The 20,475-nt window shown below is 44.0% G+C and overlaps 1 protein-coding gene across 2 annotated transcripts in view; it reads right to left on the bottom strand.

The window, feature by feature from the left end:
* Positions 1 to 592: 592 nt before the first annotated feature.
* The window catches only part of PTPN11 (protein tyrosine phosphatase non-receptor type 11), an 87,417-nt gene continuing 67,534 nt past the window's right edge, over positions 593 to 20,475 (bottom strand). Inside the window, exons 11-16 of one of the 2 annotated variants that reach the window (XM_059408461.1) lie at positions 20,057 to 20,223; positions 18,837 to 18,904; positions 18,181 to 18,332; positions 7,137 to 7,249; positions 5,228 to 5,329; positions 593 to 4,537 (exon numbers count right to left, since the gene is read on the bottom strand). In XM_059408461.1, coding sequence (XP_059264444.1) covers positions 5,260 to 5,329; positions 7,137 to 7,249; positions 18,181 to 18,332; positions 18,837 to 18,904; positions 20,057 to 20,223 — 570 coding nt within the window. In that variant the 3' untranslated portion in view covers positions 593 to 4,537; positions 5,228 to 5,259. The remainder of the gene's footprint in view (positions 4,538 to 5,227; positions 5,330 to 7,136; positions 7,250 to 18,180; positions 18,333 to 18,836; positions 18,905 to 20,056; positions 20,224 to 20,475) is intronic. The other variant, XM_059408462.1, reaches the window with a different exon arrangement.

Genomic DNA, 20,475 nt, shown 5'->3' with positions numbered 1-20,475 from the left:
CCTAAAGGGACGAGGGGTGCCTGGGTGGCTCAGTGGGTTAAAGCCTCTTGCCTTTGGCTCAGGTCATGATCCCAGGGTCCTGGGATCGAGTCCCGCATCGGGCTTTCCGCTCAGCTCCAGGAACCTGCTTCCTCCTCTCTCTCTGCCTGCCTCTCTGCCTACTTGCGATCTCTGCCAAATAAATAAATAAATAAATCTTAAAAAAAAAAAAAAAACCTAAAGGGACCAGACAGTGTCCTGTGGTACACAATTTCCTCCTACGACCCTCTTCTATCATCGGCACTCCACAGCCCCATCGGGTACCATTTACATTGTATGTTTCCTGATTGTTTCCTGTTATATTTTATAGACATACTTTCTATTCGTTACTTACTCCTAAGTTCTTGCAAATAGCATCCCCTGCCTGTCTCCCGAAGCTAGTCAGAGTGGGCACTGAATGAATGCCTGAGGAACTGACTCATGTATTCTGTATTCCCAGTTACCTTCCAGATAAGAGCTGCTAAATGTCAGCATTTGGCTAGTGGAAGAGGTTGAGGGACCTATCATCCCGGTTTTTCCTGGACATTTCCAATGAAGTAAATGACTAATACCATAAAATAAGAAAATGGTTTTATTCCTAATTTTTAGTTCCCATACAGTTTACAAATACACGTTTACTCTGATAATACGGCTTTGCAACTAGCAATGCAACTGAACTAACACCCATAAATACAGGTGGGGAGACAATTAACATCCACTAATGTTTCTCTACATAAACTATTCTTTTCATGTCATTTTTTTTAAAAAAACAATTGCAAACAGACTACATAATACATGGGCAAAAAGGCAATTAAGTGAATCTCTCGAAACACTAAATGTATAATAAACAGTGCATATTATCAACATTTACATGATTCACATCAAAATGATGACATCCTAAAACGTATTCCTTTTAAAGGATAGATTTATCAATAAAATATTACATATCTTTTAATACTCTGGTACAATACTTCATATACTGCAGGAAAATTAAATGTAGGTCTAGTCATCAGCTTAATAAAGGATCCTTTTCCATTAGCTTTTATTAATAAAAGAATCACAATTATGTCATAAATAAACAGGCAAATTATTAATTACATGATTTGAGGTTTAGGATGAAAACTTGTAAAAATTAGTTTGATATACAGCAAAGTTATACAACACACTAAAACCAACTGTTTAATATTTTTGCCTTGTGTGAACTGCCCATAGTGAAAAAAGAAAAACTTTTCAATGATAGAAGAAACAATAAACTGTATTTTCAGGAGGAAGAGGGAGAAAGGTTTCAACAACATTAAGGGCTAATACAGATTCTAATAAAGGCATTCTGAAATCAGGGAGGCCATGTGCTTGCTATACAAAACTTTATTCCCCCAACAACATACAGAAAACAGAAACTGCACTGGGTGTGTCCTTATGTCTACAGTCTAAATTCCCCTCATGGATTAATAAGCTACAACAAAACACTTCACAATTGCATACCTTTCCACATTCCCCCAAACTAGAAATAACCCAGGATGTTGTATGAGTTCTTCAGATCCCCAGTAAAGGTACCCCTAAAAAGAATCTTGATAATCTTCTTGGCTGTTCCAAAGCAACTGGGCTCCATAAAAAATGCACAAACACCAAGAAAGTCAGACAGCAATTTTCTCATGCCCATTTTGCCACCTCTGAAAAGTCACTGATTCAATGGGAGAGAGGACCATGATTTTCAGGAGGGTCATCCACTGGAGGTGAGGTGTCTTTATATTATTTAAAAAAAAAAAAACTCTTAGGACTCTGAAATTTGGCTTTTTAAAAAGAAACCCCAATACCATGTGTCAGATAATTTCTTCACCCCAAATATAAAACCCTATGCTTATCATTTTAAAATACTCCACCAGCTACAGGATATTGTGCAAATTTAATGTCTACCAGCAATCCAGGAGCAGACTTCTTCCCTGTATCTATCACACCTACTTGCCAGGTAATCTGATCAACCTATTCAAGTTCTCACCACGTGCGGGCCCCGCACCTCTGACCTCCTCACAAACCTCCTCTTTGGAACTTCCATTTCCACAACTTTTTTAACACCTGCACCTCCAGCTCCCCACACTTTCATCACCCCTCTCCCCGATTCCATCTCGTGGAGAGGAATCTCAGATCTGAGACCCTGCAATCCCCTCTTCACCGGACACATGACAAACCTGAGCAACCTAGGGGCTACGACAATCTTGTCTTGGCAGAGGTTTACATAACATGATAGCTGGCTGACTTCGTGGAGGGAAATCTAAACGAAATCAATGTCCTGTAACAAGCAAAGCTAGCCTAGATCAGGCGATTCTGTTCTGAGCACGGAGTAACTCCATCTTAAGCTACAGGCGGAGACATTAATGCAGCAGGTAAATTTGTACAATCAAACCCTTGTATGCTGGTGAAAGACTTTGCCCTCAAAGTCCAGAGTCTCAACTATAGCACAAAATCAAGGCAAAGAAGGAGAATTCAATGCGACAATGCAATAAAAGGAGCAGGATTCAAGACCCTTGTTGCAAATACTGAACTGGAATCTCTCGCTTTACACGCTTGACAAGAAGACAGTAGTCACTGACATTCCCCTTAGAAGGTGATTACCTCTGGGCCATACCAGTGTTCTAAAGCCATTCTAGGTTCACTGGGTTGGGGGGTGGGTGTTGGGGGGAGCGTCAATGTGCATTTTGTCTGTGAAAATGGCGGCGGAGGCAGTTTCCAAACTACCTCAAGACTTCACAGGAGGTAAAGACCTCAGAATCGAAGCACTTGCGGGGCTAGACCGGTCGGGAGCCAAAGCAAGAAGACTGCACAAGGAGACCATAACCTAATGGCCAAGCCGCCATGGCACTTTATCGTCTTTACAAAGTCAACCAGTGATTCTTTCACTGAAACACACTCACCGAAGGATGATTCCACACACAGGGCAAAGAGGATGTCTTTGGAGAAGGCACTTCAGGTAGAACGGTAGCAAATCCTACTGCTTGACTAGAACAAAAATGAGCCACTGCTAATTCAGTCAGAGGGGCGGTGGCGTCGGACTGAACCCGCGCACGCGGGGAGGAAGCGCCTCCTGCGCCACCCTCCGCCGGAGCCTCGGGGTGGGGTGGTTCTGCTCAACACAGCCCTCCTTAGAGACCAGTTTCCCAAAGCACTGGTTCAGAAAATATGCTCAGAGCCAGCAGAAGTGGAAGCTTCTAGAAGGCCCTCTATTTGTTAGTTTGACTTCCAGCTTACACCAGCAATCGCAAGCTGCTTCCATTTCCCAAGGTCACGAGCAGCTTCTCCTTCTAACCATTGCTGTTCTCGTGTGGCACTGCTTCTGACAGCCCATTACTCTGGCGCCCCCCGCCCCCCGTGGATCACACCTCTCCGCTCCATGCCTTGGTGCCATCCCCCTTCCCGAATCTGGGCTGGCCCTGGGATGCTTTAATCACGAGAGGGCAGTGGAAGTTCTGGGTTTAAGTCTTAAGCAGGCCCGGCCATTACTGCTTGATACCCTTGGGAGTTCTGAGCGGCCATGTAGGTGGCCGGCTACCCTGCTGGCGGGGCCACTTGGAGCCATCGCACGCAGAAGGAAAGGCCGGGGACCTGCAGAGAGAAGCCCATCCACCCTTGACCACACGGGTAACACCGGCGAGAGGACAGGAACAGCACAGAGGAGCCCAGCCCAGGCTGAAGAACAGGGAGGAGGCGAACACGAGAAGTACTGTTTCAGCCGCTGCGCTTTGGGGTGGTTTGTCACCAACAATCGATAACCACAACGCTGGCTGGTTATCCACACATGCGCTTTTTCTGCCCCCCCCAAATACGAGACAATGACTCAAATGAAAAGAAAACGTGACAACCATTTCCCCACCACATCCTTCTCAGCCTGGTCATCTGCTAAGAAGAAAACACATCTTTTCTCCCAATTTTCCATGATTCTTTTTTCCCATGATTTTTTAATGGCAATGCAAAGGTAGATAAGTCGACCTCTGACAGGCTGAGGCCACTGGCTTAATTATCATTTAGCCAAAAAAAGAGGCCATCAAATGAATTATCCACTACTGGATAAGCAATGATAAATGAAACTGTTCTCACTCCCACGGGATGTTGTCACCTTTTCCAAAACGTTTTTCCTCTTATGAAAGCCCTGTCATCCCTCACAAGGAGAAAAATAATTGAATTTTTAAGGTCATAAAAAGAAAAGAAAATGCCAATAAGTAGAATTTGAATCACCATCATCATTAAAATATAGAGCACAATTAACGGCTTCCTCAATTTAAAATAAAATTCTATAAAATATAACACTGTCTACATTGTAGAGATGATTTCTTCTTATCTGAGGAAATGAGTAATTGGTAATCAGGTATTGTCGAGTTAGAATATAGTGGTCTTTAAATGGTTCTGAACTTTGCTTATCCAAAGGTAGTCAACCACAACACAAGCCTTCCAAATTCAAATTCATTCTTCGCATGTACTTTCTTGCATCTGTTCTTGATCTTTTCAGGGAGAGGGTAAAGGTCCACATCTGGGGAAGAAATAAGCTAGAATTTTTAAGGAGCACACATCTAAAAGTTTCTCAAAGGCATTAAACCATTTTCAAGTGCATTCAAATCTTCTAAATGTACTACCCATTGAGATGGGAATTTCAACTTGCAACATTGAAACTAGGAGTTTCCAACATCCCTCACGACCTGGGTCGCTGTCTATAGAGGTGACTGAGGGAGGAGACGTACTAGGGACAGGAGATGCCAGAGACAGTGCTGGAAGGGATGTGGAGGTGAGAGGGAGAGGTGCAGGCCCGGGGAGGCCAAAGCCCGGTCACACAGCCAGTCAGGGGCCAAAGGGGATGAGAACACAGGCGTCCTGATGCCAACCAGCCAGAGCTGTCCCCTTGCCTCCCGGGTCCCCAAAGACTGTCTCCGGCACAGCTTGGGTCAACCGACTCTAATACAAATGGAAGGTACAGTGACCCCTGCCCTTCCTCACCCACATCAACCGTCTCTCTGCCCCTCACAGAATTAACTCCGAATTTGGTTTCAATCCTTAATGAACTCAAAAATAAATCCAACTTAGGAAAAAGGAGCTTAGGAAGAGAAAAAAGAGGCTGGCTTGTCAAACTTCGTTGTGGTGCCCCTCGCTAGAACACTCACAAATTGTCCGCCTGTCAAAATCCCCACCAATGACATAAAGACCCGGAGCACGTGCATGTAAATACCTGTGTCTGTGCTGAAGTCCTGCTGGGTGTTCTCATCTGAAACTTTTCTGCTGCTGCATCAGACCCACATTTTCATAGACTCTAGCATTATCTTCTCTCATTCTGAAAAGAAAAAAAAAAAGAAAGAAAACATGAATAAAAGTGCTGGCCACGCTAAGCACGCACGGTATTTATAAAGCACATAATCCATTCTTTGGGGGACCCGAGACGGTACAGACACAGGCCCCCAGGAGCTAACGCTCTAGGACAGGCTGTGAGACACGAACATACAGCAAAAGCAAGCTAACAGAAGAGTAAGAGTCTCGAGCCCCTGTGCTCTCTGGGGTCGGAGGAAAGTGAGCCGTTTTTCTGGCACGCAGAGCAAAGGAGGCCTGTACGATGAGATCTTGGAGTGAGGCCTTCGAGCAGGGTAAAATGTGAGCACAGAGAAAGGACCGGTATTCGTTTCGAGCGGAGGGAGCCTAACAGGCAAGAGGTCCAAGAAGGAAAGAGCAGGGGCAGTGAGGCCCACAGACCCACAGAACCCTGAATCCCGCTACATGAAGGGGAACAGTGAGGGTGAAGCTCATGGTGGTGTAGGCCCCGGGGATGGAAGGCCAATGCACCAGAGGCCAGACTCCATTCTACTGAGCAGAATGGAGATCAGAGCAGCCCCTGGGGGACAGAGGACCCAGCAGCCATAGATGCCAACCTGAGAGGGACAAGAAGGGGCTTGGGGTCCGAGGGATAAGGAACACGATGGAAGTGGAGAGGCAGAGAATGTGTCACGCGGAGAGGCCACTGGCGGTAAGGGAGCGGTCCTAGTTCCTGCGCTGTGCCAATATTCAGGGAAAGCTCTCTGGCCAGGACTCAGAGCCCTGATGAGCTTGGCGCCACGGCACATGTCAGCAGACAGCAATTCAAAATATCAACTTTCCCGATCAGTCCACCGGGAAAGCAAAAAGCAGGCAGAAGGAAGAGGCAACTTGGAGGAGAGAATACTTTTGCTGTATAATTTCATTTCAATGTTAACTAGAAGCCAAATGTAAATATAAGCCTCATATTTGCTATCTAAAATGTGTATATAGAGTATTAAAGTCAGCAGGGGTTTAAAATCCACATCAGAAGCAAACAGAGATAAGACTCTTGGGTAAAAATAAAAAGTAAATGTTAAACCACAGACTACCTTAGAATATATAGAAAAACAATAATTTAAGACTGTCATTCACATAATCGATTTAACAAATGTTTTCCTAACACATATTTTAGCTTAAACAAGGGGTTGGCAAAGTTTTTCTGTCTCAGTCTCTGGCATATAATATTCTCTGTGCTGCCGTTTTTTTTTTTTTTTTTTTTTTTTTTTTTTTTTTTTTTCTCCTTTTTTTTTTTTTTTTTTTTTTTTTCCTTTTTAAATATAACACCTTAAAAATCATTCGTGAGCTGTACAAAAACAGGCATGGCCAGAATTTGGCCTGAGGCCTCCAGTTCGTGGACTCTTGATTTAAAGGCTCAAAGAAGATTTCTGTTCTCTGCTGACAGGAAAATTAGCAGATCATGATGGTGTTGGGACATTAATGGTCAACTTACTTACTTTTATTTAGCATAGAGTCTTAAAACAACCAAAGGGGCGTTACCTACCTTTGTTGTCTATCATTAACAAGAGAAATCATCCCCACCCCATAAAAAGGAAAATTCTATTCTTCTTAGAGAACTACCACTGGAGAGACTGATAACCTCACATAATCATAGTTAGTGTACCAACCAGCCTTTGGTTTAGGTAAATTAAAATTTAGTTTAGAAAGCCACTGACACACTTGTTAATCAGCAGGGTAACAATAATGATAGGCCTGTGCTGCAAAGACCTGCTGGTTTTTAAGCTTTTCTATAGGACTGTGTTCAGATAGAAAGAATTTCCTTCATTACTACTTACTCTGCACAAGATGGTGTTGGGGTACAAGGCGGCAGGGGACTCTGATCTCCACTTGTCTGGTCCGTTAGAGAATACTTAATATTTGTATATTCATGCCCTTTCCTCTTGCTTTTCTGAAAGGTGAAGATCGCATATATGAGGAAATGGACTTTTTTAAAGGGAAAAAGAAGCAAAGAGGCATTGTACGAAAGACAGACGGACAGACAGGCAGACAGAAAGGTTGGACCCTGAATAATGACACACCGATCAAATGAGGGAATTCACCTCAATGTAATTAACACCATACAAGTGAAAAGTACTTTTGAACCATATAATTCAAAAGCACAGAGTCATGCATTAACAACTTACTATATTAAACCAAATGCATCTATTTCTGAGCTAAGAGAGAATTCTCACTTTCTTTGCCACATTAACATCTAATCATTTCATAGTTCACTTGCAACACATTTAATGATTCTCAGATAAACAGTTAGGCAAAGAGTTCCAGAAGTAAGTTCACCCCGTGTAAAAATGGCCTACAGGTACAGAAGATGGTAGCATTGTACTGTATCCCCCCCACCTCCCACCTCCATCCCAGAAAAGACCCTAGGCATCTTTAAAACTTCATTTTTGGCTCTAATGATACTCTTGGGAAAAAAAAAAATTGGCAAGGAAAACCAGTAGAATGTAATCTCATTACAGATGCAGAGTGAACTATATTTGGTAGGAGTCCCGGTTACACGATTTATCACTCTTCATCCTAAGTTCACCTAAAAACAACCAATTCTGAAAACTGAACCCACCAATCATCATTATATAATGGTGCCTTCATTCAATGATTATTCAAGAAAAGCAGCAAATATCAGAAAGGGTATCCACATCAGATACTGACACAGAGCAGGGACTTCCACTCGCCGCTGGGGAGAGGCTGAACTGGTGCACTATTGGTCCGAACTCACAGGACTGACCAGTTGGTATCCAGTAATAACAAAACTATATTCGACAACCTTGATCATTTGCTTCTTGAGAAACTCATACACAGAAGCCTAAAAGGGCTATAAAAGGATGTCCAGGGACATGTTATTCTTAATAATGTCGACACCAAGAGAATAAATCGATGTGATGTATTCATACCATGAAATAATATGCAACAGTGAAGAGAAACAACAAAAAGACAGACTATGTGGGGCGCCTGGGTGGCTCAGTGGGTTAAGCCTCTGCCTTCGGCTCAGGTCATGATCTCAGGGTCCTGAGATCAAGCCCCGCATCGGGCTCTCTGCTCAGCAGGGAGCCTGCTTCCCCCTCTCTCTCTACCGGCTGCCCTGCCTATTTGCGACCTCTCTCTCTCTGTGTCAAATAAAGTCTTTAAAAAAAAAGAGAGGGGGGGGGGGGAGATACTGTGTGTTTATCAAAACAGTTTTCATAATCAATATTAAGTGGAAAAACACAAATTACAAAACAACAAAACAGTATGACACCATCTGGAGGAACATTCTAAACCTATAAAACGGTGTTATCTATAGTGTGTAGATTATTGGTATTTGTATTTTAAAAAGAGATTGGAAGCAGGGGTACCTGGGTAGCTCAGTTGGTTGAGCGTCTGACTGCAAACTTAGCTACTGCCCTGTAGTTCCAGGGGTAGAAATGAGGGATGCACTGGGGCTGACAGTTGTGCCTGCCATATTCGATTGCTGTTATAAAAGGATAAAGAGGGGTGCCTGGCTGGCTCACTCAGAAGAGTGTGTGACTCTTGATCTTGGGGTTGTGAGTTGGAGCCGCATGTGGGGTGTAGAGAATACTTTAATAATAAAAAATAGGGGCGCCTGGGTGGCTCAGCGGGTTAAAGCCTCTGCCTTCGGCTCCAGTCATGATCTCAGGGTCCTGCGATCGAGCCCCGCGTCGGGCTCTCTGCTCAGTGGGGAGCCACCTTCCTCTCTCTCTGTCTGCCTCTTTGCCTACTTGTGATAGCTCTCTCTGTCAAACAAATAAATAAAATCTTTAAAAATAATAATAATAGGGCGCCTGGGTGGCTCAGTGGGTTAAGCCGCTGCCTTCGGCTCAGGTCATGATCTCAGGGTCCTGGGATCGAGTCCCGCATCGGGCTCTCTGCTCAGCGGAGAGCCTGCTTCCCTCTCTCTCTGGCTGCCTCCCCGTCTACTTGTGATTTCTCTCTGTCAAATTAATAAATAAAATCTTTAAAAAAAAATAATAATAATAATAATAATAATAATAAATAAATGGGAAAAAACTTGGAAGAAATGTGACAAAACAAAATGTTCAATTACAGGTATAAGTACTATTAAGTTGTTTTTTTTTTTTTTTCAAAATGAAACATAAGGGGTGCCTGAGTGGCTCAGTCGGCTAAGCAACTGCCTTTGGCTCAGGTCATGATCCCAGGGTCCTGGGTTTGAGCTCTATATCAGGCTCCCCGCTCAGCGGGGAGTCTGCATCTCCCTCTGCCTACTGGGCCTGCCGTTTCCCCCTGCTTGTACTCTCTTTCTCTCTGACAAATAAATAAATAAAATCCTCAAAAATAAAAAATAAAAATAAATAAATAAGCAAAATGAAACATAAAACAAATTTAAATCCACTGGTGAAGGTTCTTCTCCCTCTCCTTCCTCAAAACTCACCCCAAAACATCAAATAAAAAGCAGAAAATCCTAGTTCGCATACAACAAGAGTTGTTACGACTCCAACCTATAAACTATAAAGCAACCATATGTGAACACAGCCTAAGAGACTCGCTGTCTGACTCTTCACAGAAAAAGCTTGACATTAACAGGCCCCTAGCTGCTTGCTGTCTGTTCGCTCCCTCGTGCGGTCTGCAACCGTGTGGAAAAGCAAACGTCCTAAAGGACAACTGGGTGACAAGATGCAAAGTGCTGCGGACCTTGGATGACCCTGTGGAGCTGAGATGCCCAGTTCCTTCCCAAACAGACTGCCAACTTGGAGCTTTATGTTAGAAGAGAAATGAGCTTCTGTCTTGTTGAAGCCACTATTAATTAGACTGTTAAAGCAGCCCAACCTGTTTGTTACCTGACCAAGCAGCCATTACGGAACTTACAGTCTAGGAAAGAAGTTACAAAAAAGAAATTCAAGGAGAAAATGTCTTGTTTACACAGTATTTTAATGTTTTGAACAACTGAGGGGTTGTTGTTTTTTTAAAGATTTTATTTATTTATTTGACAAACAGAGATCACAGGCAGAGAGGCAGGCAGAGAGAGAGAGGAAGGGAAGCAGACTCCCTGCTGAACAGAGAGCCTGATGTGGGGCTCGATCCCAGGACCCTGAGATCATGACCTGAGCCGAAGGCAGAGGCTTTAACCCACTGAGACACACAGGCGTCCCTGAACAACTGTGTTTAAAAATTGAAAGGCCTCAAAAAACAACCACAGATTCTTAGCGCTGAAATACTGACTCCCACAAAAAATTAGTTTTTAAAAGACAGAATGTAAAATGAAATATTAAGGGGCACCTGGGTGGCTCAGTGGGTTAGGGCCTCTGTTTTCGGCTCAGGTCATGATCTCAGGGTCCTGGGATCAAGCCCTGGGAGCCTGCTTCCCCCTCTCTCTGCCTGCTTGTGATCTCTGTCTGTCAAATAAATAAAAATCTTAAAAAAAAAAAAAAAAAAGAAAGAAAGAAAGAACTATTAAGTGGAAGACCTGACAGAGAATATCACTTATTTTAAAACTCGTTCTGAACAGTTGGGCAACAGTTGGTCTCAGTTCAGGTCTTGATCTCAGGGTTGTGAGTTCATGTCCTGTGTTGGGATCCACACTGGCGTGGAGCCTTATTAAAATAACTTAAAAAGAAAAAAAAAAAAAAACCACCTTATTCTGGAGTTGAAAAATCCTAACTCTATTTTTTTAAAGAAATACACAATCAGTAAGTTGGAAGTATGAGCTTGCTTCCTGCTCAACACTTTTCTAAATTGTGGTAAAAGAAAAATGACAGACACATGAGATACAGCCTCCTGACAAAATTCTGAGTGCACAATGCAATACTATCAGCTATATGCTATTGTTGTGCATCAGATCTCTAGAACTTTTTCATCTTAGATCACTGAAAGTCTATACCCACTGAACAGCAACCTCTGTTTCTCCCTCCCTTCTAAATACTTTCTTGAAAAAAATCAGTATTTTTATTTATTTTTTTTTAAAGATTTTATTCATTTACTTGATAGAGAGATCACAAGTAGGCAGAGAGGCAGGCAGAGAGAGGAGGAAGCAGGCTCCCTGCCGAACAGAGAGCCCAATGCGGGGCTCGATACCAAGACCCTGGGATCATGACCTGAGCTGAAGGCAGAGGCTTAACCCACTGAGCCACGCAGGCACCCCCAGTATTTTTACATATAATGATTACAAAAGAATTTTCTAAAGGGGAATACTTAATACAAATGGGACAGGAATTATTTCAGTCAATTAAGTTGCTCAAGGAAAAGCATAAAAATACTGGAGTTTCTCTGCTTATTTAGAAAGAACAAGAAATAAAACTGATCCACAAATCAGATGAGTTCATTTCTCAGGACTGTGACAGCCCAGGCTGTCCGTATAGAACAAGAAAAAAGTATCAGGGGATAGAGATTGTTTTGATTTAGGGGAGGGGTGTAGAGGGAGATTTGTTACGGAGCCCTAAAAAAATGGTCTGAAATTCATCTATCCTTCCCCTGAATTCAAGGACATAGCAGAGTTACCAAACCTTTTGTAGTATTTATACTAAATCTTACAGCCTTGCCAGCTGACACACAGTCAAGGTTGAGAGGAGGGTCCAACCACAAGTCTTGAAAATCATCTGGCATTAAATATCTTGCCATGTGAAATTAACTGCAGTCCATTCTTAAACTTTAATTTACAAAAAAATCTTGAGGTGCCTGGCTGGCTCCATCAGTAGAGCATGCGACTCTTGATCTCGGAGTCGTGAGTTCGAGCCCCAAGTTGAGCAGAGAGATTACTTAAAAAAAAAAAAAATTAAGACTACAAAATAAAGCATATATTAATTTTTTTGAAAAGCCCAAAAGCCAAGAGCAGGAGGAAAAGGGACAAATGAAAATCCTCTTGGGGCGTCTGGGGGGCTCAGTCTGTTAAGTGCCCAACTCTTGATTTTGGCTCAGGTCATGATCTCAGGATTGTCAGATGGAGCCCCACATCAAGTTCCATGCCGGGGAGGGGGGGCGGGGGGGCCAAGAAGCTGGCTTAAGATTCTCCTTCCCTCTCCCTTTGCTCCTCCCCTCCCCTGCTTGTGTGCACGTGCACACTCTCTCTCTCTCGCTCTCTCCAAAAAAGAAAAAGAAAAAAGAAACAGAAAATGGGATAAATAGAAGAGACAAATCTTCCTTACAAAGGAATTCTAAATAAATTATATAGAAACTACCCATTCCATGGGGGCACCTGGGTGGCTCAGTGGGTTAAGGTCTCTGCCTTCGGCTCGGGTCATGATCCCGGAATCCTGGGATCGAGTCCCGCATCGGGCTCTCTGCTCAGCAGGGAGCCTGCTTCCTCCTCCCTCTCTCTCTCTGCCTACTTGTGATCTTTCTGTCAAATAAATAAAATAAAATCTTTAAAAAAAAAAAAAAGAATGAAAGAAAGAAACTACCCATTCCAGAAGCTGGAGCTTGATTGCTCCCCTTCCTTTGGGTATGGTTTGCACTAAATGACTCACTTCCAAAGAAAAGAGTAAGGACAAGGAAAAAGTGTCATTATTACAGTGAGAAAAATCTGGCAGACACCACCTAAGCCAAGTGATGAAGGTTAATATCCCCAGGCCATGTTATTATCGGGTACCCCTTGAGCGATGAGCAGGGCACCTCGCAACTCACCTTGTTGGTACTCGGCCCCAAAATTCATTACTCCAACCAAATCACAAGAAAACATCAGACAACCCCACACTGAGGGCCATTCTATAAGATAGCTGACTAGCACTCTTCAAAAGTATCACAGTCAAGAAAAACAAAGACTAAGAAATTAATATAGATCAGAGGGGCACTAAATTCAATGTGGGATCCTGGACAGGATCCTAGAACAAAAAGGAACACTCATGGGAAAACTGGTGAAATTCAAATAAATTGTAAAATTTAGTTACTAGCAATATATCGGGGTTGATTATTTAGTTTTGATAAAGGTACAATGGTTATACAAGATGTCAACATTACAGGAAACTGAATGACGCACACATAGGAACTCTGTATTATCTTTGCAACTTTTCTAGAAGTTTAAAGACTATTCCAAAATAAAAAGTCAATTTAAAAAAACTACTAGATGGAAAAGGAGAGTTATATATACAATAGAATATATAAACCCACATTAATATGAGGTTGTATAGCAAAAGTTCAACTACAGCAGTAATTAATTAGCTAATTAGCAACACAAATACTGCAATACAGTACCAGTAAGTACAGCCAGATCTTGGCTTCAAAATACCACTCTACAATAAAGAGAATCAGGGCTCCCGGGAAAAACAGCTGGAGAGTGCAGGCCACGCCTTCATATTCCGGCATCAGAAAGTGTACGGAAGCAAGATGGGCCACCTGGGTGGCTCAGGTCATGATCCCGGGGTCCTGGGATCGAGCCCCGCGTCAGACTCACTGTCTGCTCCTCTCCCTCCCTCTGACACTTCAGAGCTCTCGGTCTTTCTCAGTCTCTCTCAAATAAAGAAATTAAAAATCTAAGAAATATATATAAGGAAGTAAGAAACTAAACAAATGAACAGGGGGGCGGGGGGAAGAAGCAAACCAAGAAACCGACTCTTAACTACAGAGAACACACTGATGGTTACCAGAGAGGAGGGGGTCGGGGATGGGTGAACCAGGTGAGGGGATTAAGGAGGGCGCTTGTGACGAGCACAAGGTGTTGTACAACAAGTGCTGAATTAATAAATTCTACACCTGGAACCAAGATCACACTGTACGGTAACTGGAATTTAAATAAAAACTTCATTTAAAAAAAAGTGTAAGGGGGATGCCCAGGTGGCTCAGTGGGTTAAAGCCTCTGCCTTCGGCTCAGGTCATGATCCCAGGGTCCTAAGATCAAGCCCCGCATCAGGCTCTCTGCTCAGCAGGGAGCCTGCTTCTCCCTCTCTCTCTCTCTCTCTCTCTCTGCCTACCTTTCTGCCTACTTGTGATCTCTGTCTGTCAAATAAATAAGTAAAATCTTTAAAAAAAAAAAAAAAAGGATAAGGAAGTACTCAAAAATAAACTATCAAAAGGACAGACGAACCAATTTGAACAGGTGTCCACTAGCCAAATTTGGAATAATCTAAGCAACAAAATAAATAGCAGTAATGGATCATCACCCATTCTGACATGAATGAATGAATCAATGAGGAGGGAAAGCTCTTCCTTAGAGAAGGCTCCCAACTAATAAATGAAAAGGGACTTATGGAAGTAAGAAACCATTACTGGGCAGATACCGCAGGAGTAAATTTTCCAGGCAATAGTGAGTACATGTAAAATTACTGGGCAAAAAGAATGATGGAAAGCAGGTTATTTATATAGTCTCAAACATCTTCCTATAAGATACTATGTAAAAAGGGGGAAATCGGGGCCCCTGGGTGGCTCAGTTGTTAAGCATCTGCCTTCAGCTCAGGTCATGATCCCTCAGGTCCTGGGATCGAGCCCCCTATCAGGCTCTCTGCTCCGAGGGGAGCCTGCTTCTCCCTCTCCCCCACCCCGCCTGCCACTCCCCTGTTTGTGCTCTCTCTATCAAATTAATCTTTTTAAAAAATAAATAAATGAAATAAAGTAAAATAAAAAGGGGGAAATCATCACTGCACAGTGGAGAAACCTGACAGACAACACCTTCAACAAGTGATCAAAGAACACTGCCAGCCGTGAAACGCGTCAACAGAGGGACTCCTGACGGGAGGTATCAGGAGTTCATGTTCATGGCTTCTATGACAGGCCTGTCAAAAACGCATGACCTGAATCTAATCAAGAGAGCACATCAGACAAATCCAAATTGAGGGGCATTCCATCAAATAACTGGCCTGAACTGTTGAAAAATGGCAAGGTCGAGGAAGACGAAGACCGAGAAACTGTCCTAGAGGGAAGGAAAGCTATGTGACAAGCAAATGTGCCAGGGGACCCTGGACCACAGAAAGACAGGAGGACGACAAACTGGAAAACTGGATACGGTCTGCAGACTAGAAAACCGTGCTGTATCAGTGCTAACTCCCTGGTTCTGATCACTTCACAATGGTTAGGTGGAAGAATGTCTTCACTTCCAGGACACACACGTCAGAGCATTAAGGGGCAGGGGCGCAGAAAGGTTGACAACTTACGAGCATTTCATTTTTAGAAGCACACGGTGTAGATGTGGAGACAAAATGCAAATGAATGATAAAGCGTGCTGAAATGTTAACGGGGTGAAGGGAATTCCGTGCACTGTTTTTGCAAATTAAAAAAATTTTTTTAATACTGTAAATGGAAGTTCATAAAGAAATCTACTTTCGGGCGCCTGGGTGGCTCAGTGGGTTGGGCCGCTGCCTTCGGCTCAGGTCGTGATCTCAGGGTCCTGGGATCGAGTCCCGCATCGGGCTCTCTGCTCAGCGGGGAGCCTGCTTCCTCCTCTCTCTCTCTGCCTGCCTCTCTGCCTACTTGTGATCTCTCTCTGTCAAATAAATAAATAAAATCTTTAAAAAAAAAAAAAAAGAAAAGAAATCTACTTTCAAGTAAATGGCAGAGTGTGGGAAGAACCCTTTATAAAAACTTGAGAATTTTCTCAAACTCGCCTCACTTGCACCTTCCCTTGGACGCCCACCTGTTTCTGCTTCGCCTCCTCCCAGGGCCGGTGCTACTTCCTGCTTCCTTCCCCAGGCTCACCGCCCCTGATGCTGGTCGTTTTTCATCTACCCTCTTCCGCAAATTCCTTCAGTCCCGGAGGTCCTTAACTCTTCAGAATTGTGGGAATGATGGTATTGAAAAGAATAATCAATGATCCTAAGTGAGTTTCATCCCTTTGCTTAATTTAAAACTCAGGCTGCCTCACGGTTTCTTAAGGCTACAGCTTCAGCTTTCTACCAGATGACGGTACCTCTTTACCAAAACGCCAGCAATAAAGATATTCTTAAAGGAGCTCCTAAATCTGAATCACAGCTTGAGATTTAGGGTCAGAGAGACTGTATATGGTAATGAGAACACCTGAACTGCTATCAAGGAAGGGAGGGGTAGGCCCTTAAGTCACCAAAACAAGGATAAATGAAGTTTCTGAATGAAATAAAAGGAGTTTTCTTCAAATAAATAAATAAATAAAAGACAGCTTTTCCCCCAGCTTTTCTAAACAAGATTACATAATATGCCTCAAGATATTCCTGAATTTAGGGGTGCCGGGGTGGCTCAGTGGGTTAAAGCCTCTCTGCCTTCGGCTCAGGTCATGATCTCAGGGTCCTGGGCCTCAGTGCTATGTCGGGCTGTCTGCTTAGCAGGGAGCCTGCTTCCCTTCCTCTCTCTCTCTGCCTGCCTCTCTGCCTACTTGCGATCTCTGTCAAATAAATAAATAAAAACTTAAAAAAAAATGTTTAAAAAAAAAGATATTCCTGAATTTATACCAACTGTGTTTATACTGTGTTTATAAATACTCTTTGTATTGATTAGGACCTAAGTCCTTCTCTTGAGGCAACTTTATGCTTTAACTATTCCTGGCCCAAATTCACTATTACTGGGAGACAAAGAGAAAATACCCTATAGTGGGGCACCTGGGTGGCTCAGTCATTAAGCATCTGCCTTCGGCTCAGGTCATGATCCCAGGGTCCTGGGATCGAGTCCTGCATCAGGCTCCCTGCTCCGGAGGAGTCTGCTTCTCCCTCTGCCCCTTCCTCTGCTTGTCCTCTCTTTCTCTCAAATAAATGAAATCTTTAAAAAAGAGAGAGAGAGAGAAAAAATAGCCTATAGTAACCATCTAAATATTTCGCAAAACCTTACAATGACACCAAGTCAGACTTTAAGGCACTGAAGGTCAAAACCAGTACTTTGTTGATTATTTGACCTTATATATCTATACCAAACTGTTGTTGCTGAAGATGTTTTTGTACAATGAAACAATCCAGTGTTTGGGGTTTAAGATTTTATTTATTTGAGAGAGAGTGTGTGGGGAAAGGAGCAGAGGGAGAGGGACAAGCAGACAAGCACTGAGTGTGGAGCCCGACACCAGGGCTCGACCTTACAAGCCTAAGAGCGTGACCTGAGCCGAAATCAAGAGTCGGATGCTTAGTCGACTGAGCCACCCAAGAGCCCCTCTAGTGTTTTGACGTGAACTGAGAATGTACTAAGCTAACTAACAGGTATCTTACTTTGGCTAGCCAAGCTTTGATAACGTGGCTGCTGTTCTGCTAGGCTGGTTGTCTCACAATTTGCCGGCAGGTAGCATCCTGAGAAGCCCGGTCCTCTGGAAGGCAATACACAGGGCAAAGCAGGCAGGTATGGGTGCTGTTTAGACACTTCCCGTCTGCAGCCGAGCGGCGGGGCTGAGAGGGGAGTGGGAGAGACGCCCAGATCCCCAAAGGAGCAGTCTCCTCCTTTCCCTCCTCTCAGCGTCTTCCTAATTAACTCAGCTTTGTGTCTGTTATGAATAGCTTCAAATGGAAACACTCCAACTCCACATTCTTCTTCATTATGCATGGCTTATTAAAATTGAAATTTCACTGTTTCCAACTCAACCAAGTCGATGGTTCAAACTGCTGTGTGCTCCGAAGAGTGAAGCATCCGTTTAAGATAGGAGATCCGGATAAAGACAGCCCGGATCTAAACCAGAACAGCCTGGAAACTTCGAGGCTTTCAGTTCCAAACTTGCCCTGTGAAGCTCCTGGGGTCTGTCTGAGAAAATCCCAACCTTTCCAAGGGGCAGTTCCCCAAACTGCCAGGCCAGGACAATAGCAGCTAATCCCCTACGCTAAGCCGTCCTGAAATATCAGAGTAATAAAGAGAGGCCCTTCCTAGGTGGGAATGAGATCCCCTTTCCCAAACAGTGACAGATATCTCTCAGAGGCCCATCCTGCTCAAAAGAAAAGCGCATCTGGTGGAGCTACCCAGAAAAGAAAAAGAAAACCTGCCCACCAGCCCCTCTGGCACCGGTACCTGTTCTTCTTCAATCCTGCGCTGTAGTGTTTCGATGTAATGCTGGACAGCCATATAGATGAACCTATACTGTGCTTCTGTCTGGACCATCCCTGACCTCTGAGACCGCACCATCTGAATGGTTTTGGGAACATCAATGTCACAGTCGACGCCTGCAAAGCAAGCATCATGAGGCATTATGAGAAACCGCAGGGCCGGGATGAAATGGTTTAAGGCACAACTTTCAGCAGACTCAGAGAGAGCAAATTTAGTCTTACATGTTCTAACTGAACGTGTTCCAAGGGCTACACTGTCCTTCTGACCGATACAAATGATTCCAGAAAATAACCCGAGAAAGTGCTGGAGGTCGGGATCCCCTCGCTTTCCAACCCCATAACGTCAGCCAGGATGAGGTGGGTGGGCAGAGACCACCGCCACACCGTCAACAAAAGACCACGGCAGTGGGACCCACAGCTCCTAAGCTGCGTTTCATGTCAAAAGCTCGAATCGAATCACTTTTGTTCTCCCGCAAAGATAATGAAAGTCAAAGCCTTCAGCCCAGATTTTGTGAAAATGTTTTAACACTCAAATTCTCTCCCCCAGGCTATTTTCACCAGCACGTTCCTTCCGTAAACAAAAAATGGGAGCTATCGCTTCTTGCCCTCCAGATGACCTACCTTTCTCTCTGATGATGTCAATAAGGATATCAATCACAATGAACGTTCCTGTCCGGCCGATTCCAGCACTGTGGGCAGAAGGACAGAGAGCAGTGACAATGGAGTCGTTCCTGGGGGTTTCAGACTCAAAACCAACTATTAATATTAACAGAAACAATGTCTGCTCTTGGGAGTATTTACAAAATTGTCAATTTGTATTTGAGAATAGATTAGCTAAGAGCACAGGGTTTTGGAGTTAGTCCAAACTGTACTTGGAGCCCAGCTTCTCCAGTACAATGTGCCTGAGCCAAGTCTCATACCTCTCTGACCCTCAGTTTCCTTGTCTGTGAAATGGGGATAATGGTACATACTTTACAAGGTGGCTGTGTGGATCAAATGTCAGTCATGTATGGGAAACACTGAGCTCAGAGGCTGGAACAGAACAAGTGCTCAATAAACAGTAGCTTTTAAAAAAGTGACGTTCCAGTCCGGTGGCTCAGTTGTTTAAGCGTCTGCCTTTGGCTCAGATTATGATCCCGAGGTCCTGGGATCGAATCCCACATCGGGATCCTTACTAAGTTGGGAGCCTGCTTCTCCCACTGTCTGCTGCTCCCTCTGCTTGTGCTCTCTCTCTGTGACAAATAGATAAAATCTTTAAAAGAAAAAAGAAAAGGTGAAGTTTCACACACAGCTATTTGCCCAGTGTACGGATGAGGGTTGGGAAACTAAACTTTCCCCAGTATGACCATGAAGCCCAGCCTTGGGTGCCAGCAGGCTGTAAACCATGGTGAGGGGCCATGGGCGGGGCTTCCAGAGCCTAGGTGGGGAGTGGTCCAAATCTTTTGAAGCAAACAAATATCTTATGGGGGCAGGGAATGAATCTTACTTCTGTGGCAGAAGAGAATAGGATCACAATCAAGGGGATGAATTCTAAATCACCGTGTTTTTTTAAAAAGCAAAAAAACATAAGCAGACATTACCAGACTACGTAAGGGCTCCCTGAGAATAAGGACTAAGTTCACCACCCCCTGCCCGGCCACCGCCAATACCTGGCAGTCCCGCAGGACCCATGAGAAAAATACTCTGGGGTCAATGTCCCTTAGTGCAGTTTATGCATGCCTCAAACAGAGATTAGATTTTTCTCACAGTTCAAGAGCTGACGTGGGTGGATAAAAGCAAGCCCTAGTGGCCCAGAGAGCGAGGCCTGGCTGCAGCCCAGACAGGGGGCAGGGGCCAGTCACCTGCAGTGAACGACCACAGGCCCTGCGTCCATAATGCTTTCTTGCTTATGGTGGACCTCCTCCAAGAAGTCCAGCACGCCCCCAGGGTCACTGGGCACTCCGTGGTCCGGCCAGGTCCGAAAGTGGTATTGCCACACGGTTCTCTCTGTATTCCCCTGGAGTAGAGCCAAGAAAAACCAAAAAGAATTAAATAAATCAAGGGGTTGAGGAATCACCCAGTGCTGATCTTCCCCAGACCTGACGTGAGCCAACAGAACAGGCGGGCACCAAGTCTCCTCACGCTCCGTGTAAAGGTCAGATGAGTTTCCCATCACGTCTCCTTTTGGATCTGGCTGAGCAATCCTGAAGGCAACTCTTTGCCTCTGTCCTAAGAACCAAAATGTCCAGGACAGCAATTAGCTCCTTAGGAAGCTACAACC

Source organism: Mustela nigripes, chromosome 8 (genome assembly GCF_022355385.1).
Source record: "Mustela nigripes isolate SB6536 chromosome 8, MUSNIG.SB6536, whole genome shotgun sequence".
NCBI classification, from domain to species: Eukaryota; Metazoa; Chordata; class Mammalia; order Carnivora; family Mustelidae; genus Mustela; species Mustela nigripes.
The sequence above is the reverse complement of the archived record's forward strand: the minus strand, read 5'-3'. Positions and strand labels throughout refer to the sequence as shown.